The 14,092-nt window shown below is 39.0% G+C and overlaps 1 protein-coding gene across 4 annotated transcripts in view; it reads left to right on the top strand.

Annotated features, from left to right (window-relative positions):
* The window catches only part of LRBA (LPS responsive beige-like anchor protein), a 396,467-nt gene that overhangs the window by 343,700 nt on the left and 38,675 nt on the right, over positions 1–14,092 (top strand). For all 4 annotated transcript variants that reach the window (XM_071555647.1, XM_071555648.1, XM_071555646.1 and 1 more), the window contains one exon: positions 11,397–11,486. In XM_071555647.1, the coding sequence (XP_071411748.1) occupies positions 11,397–11,486 (90 nt within the window). The remainder of the gene's footprint in view (positions 1–11,396; positions 11,487–14,092) is intronic.

The raw sequence follows: 14,092 nt of genomic DNA, 5'->3' as shown, positions 1-14,092 counted from the left end.
AGCAATGAGAAGCTTATGATGCATGTGTTTCTGAAGTATCTTCACAGATATTTGTATGGGTATTGGTGACCTAACTCATCAAAGGGGCCACACACAGAACAATAGTGGAAGGAACCTCAGGAGTGGAGGGGTGTAGGTTAATGCAGAATTTCCTTAGGTCTCCTAAATGGCTCCAACTGGCACCTTTATTTTTATAGGCAGTCAGGTTATATATATTACAAGAGGGAAGTACTCGTCTAGGAAGGAAAGCTACTTGATTAAAACCATATTCCACCTTTTTTTTTTTTTTAACTGAAAATGTAGAACTTTTACATCCTCTTATACTGCTGTGAACAATTTTTCCCTGCCATTCTTTCTGCCTATGGGAATAAAGGAAGTAAAGTATTTTGAAAGGATCTGACTGCCATCATAGAAAAATTTAAACTAAAATGCAAACCATGGGCCACATGCTACCTTTTGGCAGACAAACCCTGGGGAGTGCATAATTCAAAGGCAAATCTCAGGGGGAGGGGAGTAGATCAGGAGAGAAGGGTTTGAGTCGCAGTCAGTGGGGGAAGGGAGCTGCAGCCAGGAGAAGCAAGGCAAGAGGTCCATCATCGCTGCTGGCATTTATTCATCCCTGCAGAGACTATTCCTTCATCCCCCTTTTTCCCTTGAACCATTTTAGTGACACTGTCATTGACTCTGATCCTTGTACTTGAATGTCTTACTGAAGGAGGTTGGAACTGCAGAGGGAAGTTGCTGTTCACTGACAAGCAGTGACTTCCTTTCTGGTGGAAAACACTATGTTTGACAGCAGAGTTGTGCTGGGTCTCTGCCTGCTGTTGACTTGGGCTTGAGCACCGTGTTTTGAGCTGTGGAACTCCCAAATGCAAGATCTGCAAGGGAAGGGCTCTTTTTGTTGCCTGTAGAAGAGGCAAGGAGTCCTGTAGCACGGATAAATGTCATCCTGCTGTTCTGGAGAGAGTTCACAGCACCTTCTTATCACAAATTCTGCTCTCTTTTTGCCACAGTTGTCCAACAATGGAGAAAAAAAAGGATAGAATTAAGTCACTGGGACAAGCAATTGATTAAGAGCTGAAGCACAACCTGTAGAAAATAATTTGCATCTTGAAGAGATTTGTGGGTATTTCATCACAGTATCAGTCAGAAGAATAGAAATGTCTCCTGTCTCTGGATTAGTGTAACAAAGGATGATTGTGCATCTGGGCTGCACTCAAGAGTTACTAATTAGAAGTGCATTTCTCTGCTGATACTCTTCTGTAGTTTGTGTAAACACCGGATAAGAGCAAAGCAAAGAGATGAAGTTAATAGGGGAGGAGACAAAATACTACCTGGAGAATGCCCCCTTGGTTTATACAGGAACTCCTGCACCAAAGGAAGTGTCCTGAATTTTGTACCATGCTTACCAAAAAGCATCTAGACATATTTAAAAAAGAAATAAATTAAAATAGCATCTGATAGGATCTTTGAAGTTGGCAGTTACAGAAGACAAATGATTTTTACATTAGCAATAACAGGAGAACAATTCCCATCCAATTAACAACCCCCATCCAGGGACTTGCCTTTAGCCTTAGATGGTTCGGTTGTTTTATCCTTCTTCCTTTGAAGGGAAGGTGCCTTTTTGTTACATGAAGGCAGTCTGTTTAACATTAGGAAGCACAGCTTTCTCCATTCTATCGGCACCTTTCTTTCTATTGATGATATTTTATTTCCATATGAACTGAGGAGTTTCCAAAATTGTGAGGAATCAGCTTGGACGTAGCATTTGGTATGTTACTTGAATGCGCCACTTCTGATTATGTATAGAAAGAAAATAATTCTTTTATTTTCAGTTTTAAGCCATATGGAATAAATTATTTTATGGATAATAGCTTTTAAATGTTGCTCAAGATTAATATCTTTGGGTAAGTTTTTGCATCTTAGACCAATCTCTTACTAGTCTTATTTTATTTTTAAATATTTAGTTTGAGAGAGTTCTGTGCTTTCCAAAAGAAGTTACAAGGATGTTTAGTTTACATGACCCCAGTTTCATGACAGCAGTAGCAGATCTGATATCTTATCCCAGAGAAAGCATTTTTGGCCTCTCTTGTAGCTGTGTTCATGGTGGGAGTTAATAGCATATTTCAGCACTAACTCAGCTGGAAAACCCTGACAACAGTGAATCCTTCACAATCTGTAAACACAATTTGTATTTATAGCATAGTTAACATTTACTAAATAGTTGGGAAAATGATCAGTCTGGTTTTAGCAGGTTGGGCAACAGTCTTTGTTGTGGCTGTGATGAGTTTTCAAATGTAGAATAAAATGGTTATAAAATGCTGTCACAGAGCAGTAAATTTAGATGTGCTGAATTCAATAACAAATCCATGCAGGCAAAATTCGAAGTATTGTAGAAACAACCTCTGAATGGTGTCTGGCCACAGTGATCTCAATGAGATCAGCTTGGCTGGGCATCGGGACTCTCCCACCAAGGGAAGTATTATCTTCTAGTGCAAAGAGCATTAAAGTAGCAGGAGCACCAATTTGTATCATTTACCTATTAGTGCTCACACCTCAGCTCACACTGTGACCTGCTTGTGGTGTTGCAGTAAATGGGCACAATGAGCATAAGCAAGTGTTCACTGTGGTATCTGGGAGCTGTGGCACTCCTTTGATTCCATTCCTCCCAGAGTTTGACTTGATGAATGGGGGTTTATTACTCTTTGTGTGAACTTAAATATTTACTACAGTGCTTAGAAACAGACATGGAAAGTATTCAGCTAGTTCTGATCCAGAAAAATACGTGTTCTGGTTGTTCTTCATGACACAATAGATTCTGATTTTTCCTGCTGCTTCTGCTTCTCTACCCAGAAGGAAAAGGATATTTTAGAGTTAAATAAAGTAGGACTGAGATGCCCAATGTATAAGGATTTAAAAAACAAGAACTGAACTGCTTTGGCTGGAAGTAGTAAAGCTTTTTGGAGGGAGGTAACTAATGTTTTTTTTCCTCAGCCTCCGATTGAAATTCAAAAGAGAGAAATTTTCAGTGCAGTCAGTTCTCTCACCTCTTCTTGCTTGACCTGTCTTGTGGATCTATCAGAGCCAGAGAGGTCTTGAGACACCCTGGGCTCATTACATTTTCATTTGTTCCTGACTGGTCAGTCTTAAATAACTGACATATTTGTTGGCCAGACTTAAATAAGGAGTAATCAAAAGGTAAACAAGGTATGGATAAAATCCATGTTCATAATCCTTCAATTATTCTATTTTTAAACATTTTTCTCTTCCACATGTGGAAAGGATGAGATATACTTCTGTGTAATAGCTACAGTTTTCACACACTAAGTCATTTAGCCTTGAATGAAACACAGGCTACAAATTTTCTTTTGTATCACCAGAATGCTTTGCTTATTTGCAGGCTCCTTATGCTGTCCAAAAAATATCTGTATTGACTTTCACAGTAATGGGAAACTAAAAAACTTCGTTTGCAGTGTTTGCATTCTATTTGCCCATTGCAGCCTGGGCTGTGTAGCTCATCAGTGTCTGCAGATGTGTGTGGTATTTACCTACAAAACTTTATTATTTTAGTTATTAGTTATTAATTTGATCAATAGCTGCTGCTTGAGTGAGAGAGCTTGTGGTCATGACAAAAGTGCTTTTCCTCAAGCAGGGTCTAAAAATCAAGTCTCAGCTAAACGTTATTTACTATTAAATTATAACAAAAAGTTTGTTCATTGCAGTAGAAGACCTGAGACAGTGTTGTACCTGTAGTTTTGAAACGGCAAGTTTGGTCTTGCAGGAGTAGTTATGAGAGTTTAAATAAATGTATTTCATAGCTCAGCAGAAGGAGTTATTTGTTTCTTTTTCACAATTGTTGCAGATTCTGATCACATAAGGCAGTTTAAAGACAATTACATTTTGGATTTTTGCATCAGTGTATTAACCTCCTTCAGATTGAAATGTTTTATTTTAATGAAGCTTTTTTATTTAATAAGCAGAGATGACATCAAAGTTTAAGAAATTCTGGGGACTGCTAATAGGTTGGATTGCCTTGCTTTTTTTCAGAGGAAAAAGTTTTATGTCAGCTAAGTAACAAGCAGACTGTGTGAAGGTAGAAGTTTTAAAAATTATGTTTAGCTATTTAGAAGAGCAAATGAATAATGCCAGAAATTGATGAAGTTTAAGGGTATTGCACATAGCAATGCCACTCTTTTCTCTGTAATAATTACTGATTTTAAATGAAAACAGTGAGTTGCTCTCTTGAGATTTTCAGCTGCCATAGCAAAGAGAGAAGTGAAGTGATTTTGGTTGTGCCGTTCAACTAAAACAGAAACTATTATATTTTAAAGAACACTTCCAGAGCTGCTTAGGATTTTGCTTGTACTGAATCCAGTTTTCGTTGCAGGTATTTAAATTCTTCTTAACTCTCTTTTTCGACTCTTTTCCCTTTTTATTTTGTTAGTCTCTTTGAAGTAGTACCAGACCTGTTTTTGTAGTTCTAATGTTTTTTATCTGCTTCTTTCCAGTAGCCAAAGATTTAGGTGTTTTGAATGAGCACATCAGTACTGCAGACAGAGATACTGTTTGAAATTATCCATGAACCCAGTGCCTCTGAACATTATTGAGTGACATTTGTTTCTGTTGGTTGTGTCTGCTCTGACTAACTGGTTTCTTTCAGATTGGCAGCTGGGATTACGCCGCAGTAGACGGGCAGCTGTGAGCTGGAGATTGCAGCCAGGCCGGGCTGTGCCTCTGCTTAACATGCCTGGAATGTACAGACTCACATTGGAACAACTTGCATGGCCCTGAGGGGCTTCTATTTGTAGTCTCACAAACTGTGATTACTTCCTCTTTTACTTTGATTGCCATGTAATTGTCATACTGATTTGTCTGGACAAAAAAGACTTCATTTTTCTTTATTCTCAAAGAAAATTTCTTAAGGTAGTTTAAGAGCTGGGTTAGGGTTTTGGCTTTTAAAGTGAGAGGCATCCAGTGCTGTGCTCCTTTCTACACTTTTCTGATGTGAATAGAATAATGTATTATTCATATATTGAATCTTAAGTAGCTTTGAGAAAAAAGTAATCCTGCATAGGGTAACCTCTCCCCCTCCAGGTATCTTGGATAGTAGTTTAGATTTTATAAATAACAACTGGTTAGACTTAGTAACCAATCTCCAGACACCTCTGGTATTTTGAGCAGGCAGAAGGAAGTGAAATTACAGAGTAGGGAGAAGAAAAGAAAAATACTATCCAGGGGGTGTGTTTCTTACAAGGAAGATAAAAAGAAGGAAGAAAAAACCTCTGTGCCTAATTTACATTTGAGGTCTGTAATGTCTGCATGTGTCTGTTGTCTTCCTGTGCAGTGAGGCAGTCTCAGTTTTGTTCCATACATCCTCATACACTGCAGCAGGCAAAGCTTGTGCACTTTCTGCTCTGTACCAGCTCTCTCAGTACTCCAGCAAGGCCCCCCTCTGCAGGCTCTTGGCAGTGTTTCTGCCCATGCTTGGGCTCTGAAACCATAACCCTGTGGTGCTTGGGTTGAAGGAGTACCTGCATTAGTGGCAGCAACAGGCATCTCCTACACCCTGCTTGGTTAACAGAGGGTATATCACAAACCTTTCACAGTCAGATTTAATGATAGCCAGAGAAAAGTATGTGGCTCTTGATCTTGTAGTATCTTTTCTTTAGCCTTTCTTGTGTCCTTGCTCCATTCCCTTCTCTGCTATTTGTTAGATGGCAAAGCCAGTCTAGACAATCTTCTTAAATCAGTATGTTAAGTGAATAGTGCAATGATAAAAGAAAAATTTGAAGTGCTTCAGTTTAAAAGGTTTGATTTGTGAAGTCAAAACAAGAGAAATGATTTTCTGGTTTGACCTGAAGAAAGTAGACTGCTGGTTTTATTTTTAAAACAGCAAATGGGAGTGTTTGAATTTATGATACTAACATTTGAGCACTGTATTTTTTCCTTGGGTCAAGTGTAGTGCAGCGTCCCCAGGGCAGGTGTACAGTCAGCCAGCATATGCACTGCCTGTGTCAGAAAAGCATTTTGCCCATTTTTCACAATCTTGATCTAATGGGGGTTGTTGGGAAACGAGGGAGATGGTACTACAAAGGGCTTCTCTTCATAATCTTTTGCGTCTTTTCAGCAATTTTCTCTAATTGTTATGAATCGTGCTTGTTCCCTGGCTAGTGTTATCCATGTTTCCATAGTCCTTGAGGGATTCAATGCAGAATCTCCCCATGAGTGGCTCTCTGGTCAGAGGAGGGTTGCTGCTCACTTGTTACCAGAGCTTGATTTTAATCACCATCCCGTGGGGAAATGTTGGGCCGCTAAGCCATTCAGCTTCGCTGTCTGAGGGGAAACCTGTCAAACAGTCTGTGTCTGTAAAGCAACATCTGGGTGGAAGGAAAGGGAAAGCAAGGAATCATAATTGCATATCGCTCAAGCCAATAGAAATCACTAAGGAACATGTGTGTAAACCTTTTTTGAATATTGAAAAGTGAGGTAGGAGTGGCAAAGAGCCAAAGTAATTATTTTTGCAAGGGCTGTTATTTTCTGGACATAAATACTGGGTAGAAAGATGGAGGATGAACCCCAATTGTTTTCTGTCCCTGCCACGTGTGCTGAAATAATGTGTATTACAATGCATGATGTTATTTCACCTGGGTTTTCAAATGTTTGGCAATTAAATCCTGGAGATTTGAGCAGTGATCCTTTGGCACAGATCTGTAAGAGCATTGAGAGCAGCCTCTCTGTAGCAATGGAAGGTGGTGGCTTGTTGTGCCCTCGGCCCCAGGCATGCATTTAACATGGTGTGCTCCACCTCACCTTGGACTCTTCAGACAGTTTGGTGGTTTGTGTCTGAGGAGGCACGATGAAAGCAACTCCGAGCTAGTCCCTTTAAAGGTCTTTAAATCTGGAGTTAAATGGTGTATGTCTTGCCTTTTAACTATTATGGGCCCTCATTTCAGGATTTGAGTTCAGAACTGGAGACCGTTTCATTCTTTCTCTGTGACACTCAACTGCAGTTCCCCCTCCACCCGCCCTTCCTCATATTTAATTTTATAGTTCTTTCAGACATAAACATGAAAAAAAAAGCAATTTTGACTTAGTTTCTGAGTGTTGCTGCAAAGAAAAGTAACAAACATCTGTTTTTACCTTAACTGCATCCATATGTTCAACCTCCCCATCACCCTCCTTCCCAAAAAATTTACAGCCGTGTTTGGTGGGTACTGCATACTGTTGAATTAACTTTCTTCACAGTTGGATTAGAGGGTGAGTTCAGAGATTGAAAATATCTGTACTAAACAGTGGCCAGGAGCTACATTATAGCTCAGCCAAGTTTTCAAGTTTTTTACTCTTCTAATTTATTTCCCTGTTCCCCTTCTTCCCTTCCCACCCCCCAAGAAAAGAGGAGATGATCTAGGAGACTTTTTTTAAGGAACAGATTATTGTGGTGATCAGATAAATGTTAACTTGTGTAATTTGCTTATGGTCTTCATGCTTCTAAATTAATTAACATTCAAAATATCGTGTTATACAGGTATGTGGTTTGAGATGCAGACTGTGTGGATTATTGTAAAGAGTTGCCTACCTTGTTTCATTTTATTACTTCTTGTTGTAGCATCTGGAACAATTCTGGCCTTACCAGAGTTTTGTTTTTGTAGAGGATTAACAGGAAGAAGGCAGTTTTACTGAGATATTTGAGAAGCAGTGAAACAAAATGTTGAATGATACTCTCTTTTACTTCGTGGTGTGCAGCATGCTTTCAGCAATAAGAGTTTGTGGGGCTAAAGATACTTTTCAAACAAAGGTTATTTCCTTCCAGTTATATAGTGCCTTTAATAGATGTGAAACTGGTTGTGCACATTTCCCAAATCCTTCTACCTACAGTCATCTAAATGGCTGTGGGCTCCAGGGGGATTCAGCAGTGTGAGAACACATGTCCTTCCTGCTAGAAGGAGCTGTCTGTCTCTCAGTGATACTGACTAAAGAAAACTCAGTTAGAAGCTGGGCTATAAAATTCATTAGAAGGCAAGTGAATGGCTTTTTGACTGATGGTCATTTTACTGTATATTCTCAGGTAAGTGGTAGGTTGTTTTCTTCAAAGGAGATATTAATTACATCTCTGAGGAAAAGATTCCCTGCCCCTACCTGACTTTCTCTGACAGGTTGAACAAAAATCTGAGTGAGGTGTGGTGGCTTTTTTATGTTACGTAAATTGAGAGAATGGGGATTGATTCTTGCTCCACCATCACATTTCTGCTGACAGAGGGAGGTTGTGCTTCTGTATATGATCCTTCTGACTGAGACATCAGAACCTGGAGTTGACATCTGGGTTGACTTTGAATACAATTTGTGAAAGTGAAGGAATCATTTGGGGTTGCTGGTACACTCTCCTGGCCATTATTATGAAATGTGGAAATAAAATAAAGAAACCTTTACTTTTTTTCTTGGTAATTAGAAGGAATGCAGAAGATTTTTTTTTTGAAGTCTAGCCACTATGTCTAGACATATTAGTCGAAGTGGTGTTGCCTTTAGTCAACAGCTTTTCAAATTTCTTTTGGCTCTCTGAAGACACCAGTAAGGATGACATACAGATATCTGTGCTTTTATACTCTGTGTGCAGTTTTTATGGTTTATGAAACCTTTTTACCTGTGGTACAATGTGATCTGAATGTGGATTTTCCCCAGTTCTGGTGGCTAAAAGGGAAAGATAGTGTCAGGGAGCTATTGCACTCCTGGAAATGTAGGCTCTCAGATTTTTTTTGGAAGGACCAGATGGAACCTAACTAGTCTAAAAGAGATATTTGTGATGGAACTGTAAGTCACAAGCTTAAGCTGGATCATGAACAGGGATGTAGCAACTGTCTGTTAAGCCTGAAAACAGAGAATTTGTGATGGCAAAACCATTGCTCCATTGGCCAGAAGTTTCACCAGGTCTGACAGAACACTGTGTGAAAACAGGCAGTGACTATGGACTGGTGGGTTGAGTAGAATATTTTATACTTGTTTATAATCTCCTAGGGAGATTCTCTTCTGCACTGAGTGTGGGTGGAGCCAAATAGCTGCTCTTGTGCTGCTATTACGTGGTCCAGGAGTGTGATTGTGATGAGCATCGTGTATGTGACTGAGGAGTGGAATCAGAACCGTATCTCTTCCAGTTTTTATGTTGCTGGAAGGTAGTGAGTTCCTCTGAGGTTTGGACTGAGGAAAACAGCATTCTGACTGTTGATCTTCATTGATTAAAGCAATTATAACATCTGATTTTTCGTTCTACATCAATTTGGCCACTTGTTATGATGAATGTATGGGAAGTGTTTGAAATACTCTGCATCAATACATGATACTTTGTGTTTCATTTTATCTTACTTAGTACTGACACTGTGTAAGAGTGAATAGTTCAAGTGGTGGCATTGGGAATTAAAGTACATACCAGATTTCATGATTAAGAAAAAAATCTGCTTCCATTCAAATGCTGACCATGGGCATTTGGAAATGAAAATTTCTGTATTGATCATATGTCAGTATATAATGAAGGTAGCAAATCTGAAGCTTATTATTTCCTCACTTTATTCTGGTTTTGACTCTACAAGAAATACATGGTTGTTGTGTTTCAAAAGTGTTTTATTAATTTTTAAAACTTGTTAGACACATATTTAATAGGAAATAAATAGTAGATTCTATAGACTGTAGATTTGTCCTAAGTATTTTAACAAGCATAGAATAACTGACATCCAGGACTGACTGCCTTCTGCTCCTCCTGTGTTCTGGTTCTGCCCTCAATACAATGCAGAATTCCCATTTGCTAGTGAAAATATACCACTTAACCTGGAAGTAAATGTAGGGAAATCTTTTTAAAATGTGGATTTTTTTATGGAGGGGGTAGGGCTGCTGAGCAGTATGCTGTTGCTTTGTTAATGCCTCATGTCTTAAGAGACCTCAAAGCCTTTGTGATTCCCTTGATATCTTGAGTCACAAACCCCCAGATCTGAATTTTAATGTACCATGTCTCCATGTCTCAGCAGCAGGAAGGAGACTCGTATGGTCTTACTGAGCTCCAGTGTCTCATGAACTGATGTTGCTATTCCTCAGAAAGTTCTCACTGAATCACAGTGTGTGTAGATCAGATTTCAGCCAACATTGTGATAAAACTTATTCATCAGTTCTTTGAAGATTATGGTGCTTCCCAGAGTGGGCAAGAGTGTTAGAATCTGTTCAGAGAGTTATTTCAACTCCTGCTCTGCTGAGTTCAAATGATTCAAAAGCCCTGCCAAATGTATTAAGGTCAAGTGTTTTGGATGGCAGGTTTCCTATCAGAGAATGATTATTTTAAGGCCTCAGGTGCATTCGGCTTTTGGCTTTGTTATTTCTATTACAGGAGAACATTGTGTGACCTAGTAATGGTCTTTATTGTGATCTAAAAATAGTTGTTTGTAAGAATAAAATCAGCTTTAGTGTTACACCATTGTCTTAAAAATTTAATGAGTGGCTAAAATAGAACAGGAAATACAAGTGTAAGGAGCCTCCAGGAAGGCCGAGAAACTGAAGTACCAGCTCATGTGCAGTCTGTTATCCCCCAGAAAATGCAAGGTAGTCAGTTCAGCTCACCATGAAAGAGATGTAAATTAAGCTGATGATTTAAGATTGAATTTTGGCTACTTGATGTTGTCTTTAAGCCAGTGGGCCAAGAGGTGGCAACATGGAAAACTAGTTGGACATTCCTAAGCAGGAGATACAAGTTCACACGTTTCAGAATAATTATTTTTAAGAAATCACTAAGTATGAGATGATATTTTCATGTATTCCCTGTGAAGAAGATACTCAAGTATGTTATTGAAGATACAAACTTTAAAAAACACCCTCCTATTATACCTCCATGTTCTCCTTTAGCTGCATTTCATATTTGTCTTGCTTTCATTAGTTTAATGCATCCTAACATTATTACTCTTTTTGAATAAACATGAAAGCAAGAAGAAAAGCTCAGTGTTGCTGTGAAACTAGCAATGAAGTTTAAATAGAAAGAAAGTAGAACACTCTTAATACTCACAGAAACTTTTTAAAATTTGGCTTTTGCTTTTGAGTTACAATGCAAACAGGATAAGCCAGTGTTAGAAAGGAAAAATGGAGCCAATAAAGAGGGTTTCTGATTATAATAGCTTGTTTCTGTTTAATATCATTGAGCAGGATGAGGTTTTGCAGAGTTTCTCATGGAAATAGCATCCACAGCACTAAAGTGATTACCTCATTCTTAGTACCAGTGCCAAGCACTTAGCCCCACAGTGAACACACGGGCTTGATTTTCAACATGAAACAAGCCAGAAGTGTGGAATGACATTTTCAGGTGACAGTTATGGTTCTATTGCCTGTAATTAGCACCTCTTAACATGCAAACTTGCCTGTGCCTTTTGCAGGCTGTTGAAGCTCAAATACGAAGCTTTGGACAGACCCCTTCCCAACTGCTCATCGAGCCACATCCTCCAAGAAGCTCTGCCATGCAGGTGGTAAGTACCAGGGTAACTCTTCCTGACCTGCCACTGTGCTCTGTTTCTTTGCTGTCTTGAAGTTGCAGAACCAGCCACTTGGCTTTGCTTTTATGTGGTTGTAGAATTATGTTATTAAAACAGCAGATGAGTTATGATTTGGTAGGAGTTGTATGCAGTGCTTAACTATTCTTTTATTTAATGCTGAAAGGATTGCATTGATTCCTAGTACAGACTTTTTTTTTGTCAGTGTAATCTAAGAACACTTCATCAGTTGATTTTGTTAATACCATACCTGTATAGGTGAGAGCCAGTCATCATGGAGACAATTTAGTTAATCTTTGGCAGATTCCCCAAGAAGCATGGATTTAGGAGGTGGAACTTCCTTGTGTTTTCCCCCAGGCATAGGTTTTCCCCTAAAACCAGGATTACTGGGAATTCATGAGCTGAAACTTACATAGCAAAGAATGTGACTAAATGTGTTTTGCAGTAAAGCTGGGGTGATAAAATCCAGGCAGTGAGCATTAACATCCTTTCCCTTTTACCTCTACTTGTGTCTAATATAATTTTATTATACAAACTATTATTTTATTACTGATTACTTTTCATATCATGTTGTGTGCAGTCCTTGGGTTTAAAACATCATTTGTGTTGTCGTAGGTCCAGAACTAAGTATGTTAAGTGATATTATGACAAGTGAAGCAAATGGTCTGCTAATTCACAAAGTTTTCAAAAGGTTATGCTTTCTTATTGTTAAGATGGACATTTTACACTGCTATATAAAAAAAGAGACATTTTCTTCTTTAATGTCCTTTAAGACATATGTCTTGGTCAAGCAGACTAAGGTTAACAGTTTAAAAACATATCTGAAGTGGAGAAGGTTTTAAAAAATTACACAAAAATCTGAAATGTTTCCAAAGCAGCTTACAAACCTTGTGATGTAGGAGTCTGAGAAAGGTAAACTTTGTTGTCAAATTGATCTACTAGCCTTCCTCAGACACGTTGTGTGTTGTACATGAGACCTGCTGAGCTCCATGTGTCCCCTCCCCACCGCCCTTCCTGCAGCCTGGGCCAGCTGTGCTGTGGCCATACCCCTGCCCTGGAACCCCTGGGTGGGGTGCACAGAGGTGGTTGTGCTGGTCTGTGCTCTGCTGGCCCCTTGAGCTCCCATGCAGTGTCCCAGCCTGCAGAGCCCTGCAGTGCCCACAGGGCTCTCTCCTTCAGCAAAACAGGGATGTTGGGGAGCCCAAACACTCCCATCCTGCAGCCACGTGCCCAGTGCTTGTCCATCTGTCATGGTGCCTTGCACTGGGCACTTGTTCTGATTTGAAGGGATTTGTTTCAGGAAGACAAGGAACTTGAGAAGTCGATTGTTGACGTGTTTGTCAGAGCCATTGTTAGATAAATAAATTTGATACCAGGAAGCAGTTTGTGTGGTTTTATCGTAATATTTTTCATGATGCTGAATTATAAAAGATTTAGTATGTCATAGAAGAAGTTCAATTCGATGAAGTTTACTGTTTCTAACCCCTGTGGTTTTTTGGGCTGGAGTGCACACAGGGAAAAGCCCTTAGTTCTCCACTGGCTTTGACCAGTTTTGTGGGTATTAATACTTGATTTTATAATAACACTGCATTAGATGGCTTTAAAAGTAGTATTCCTGGAGCTGAAATACAGTAAGGATGCTTTTCCTGTCACAATTCTGAATTATTTCTGGTTCTATTATTCCCTGAGTTTTGTCTCTGTGTGTGTACGCACGAGCAGAGCTGGATTGGAAGGCACCACGTGCTGTGTTAAGTGCACAAGCCATAATATACACCAGGTGTAGTAATTAGCAGTCACACGAAGGCTGCCTATTTGTCTGCTGCTGCTGCTGCTGTTGCTGTATCCCCTTGTGTTTTCAACCATCAGATAGCTGGATTTAATTGAGGCCACATCAGATGAGGCATTACTGACACCTTTAATTGAATGAGCATCCAGGGAGGATTAACTCATAATATTGATTGGCTTTTAGCCACTTGCTCAGAAGGGTGTCTGGGTAGCTTATTAGTTGCTTTTATTTACACCTTTATGCAAAGACTGTAAATAGGAATTCATAGAGCAATATGTTTTTCTAAGTACTCTTAATAACTTTTTAAAAAGGAGTGATAATAAAAATGCAAATGTATTTAATTTTTTTATTAGTTCTGTATAAATATACATTTAATGTATGCACTCACATACACATATATGTAATAAAATATTGCAGGTGGAAAAGAGCCAAGGACACTTCATTAGTGTTTTAATTTGGTTATTAGAAAATTACAAATACTTGAGCAATATGGCTGCTGGTGACCAGGGTGATTGCACCTCTACATTTCAGTGGGTTCTCTTTTTCAGATGCACCACGCAGTCATAAACCCATTAGGTTTTGCTTTTTCTCCTCATGTTTGATGTCTAGATCTAATGTCCTCAATATTTTGCTTTGACATTGGCAGTATTCTTAGAGAACTTAGTTTAAAAGTTATTAAACTTTTCAACTTACTAAACTAAAAAAACTAAAACTTAAACAAATTGCATTGAATGTGCGAGTCTGGATTCATTCCCTCCCTTTAGTATTTCTGGAAACAGCACAGGATAGTGTTTGT

This window comes from Pithys albifrons, chromosome 5, assembly GCF_047495875.1.
Source record: "Pithys albifrons albifrons isolate INPA30051 chromosome 5, PitAlb_v1, whole genome shotgun sequence".
In the NCBI taxonomy this organism is placed as follows: Eukaryota; Metazoa; Chordata; class Aves; order Passeriformes; family Thamnophilidae; genus Pithys; species Pithys albifrons.
Note: the sequence above shows the minus strand (reverse complement) of the source record. Positions and strands in the feature narration are given on the sequence as shown.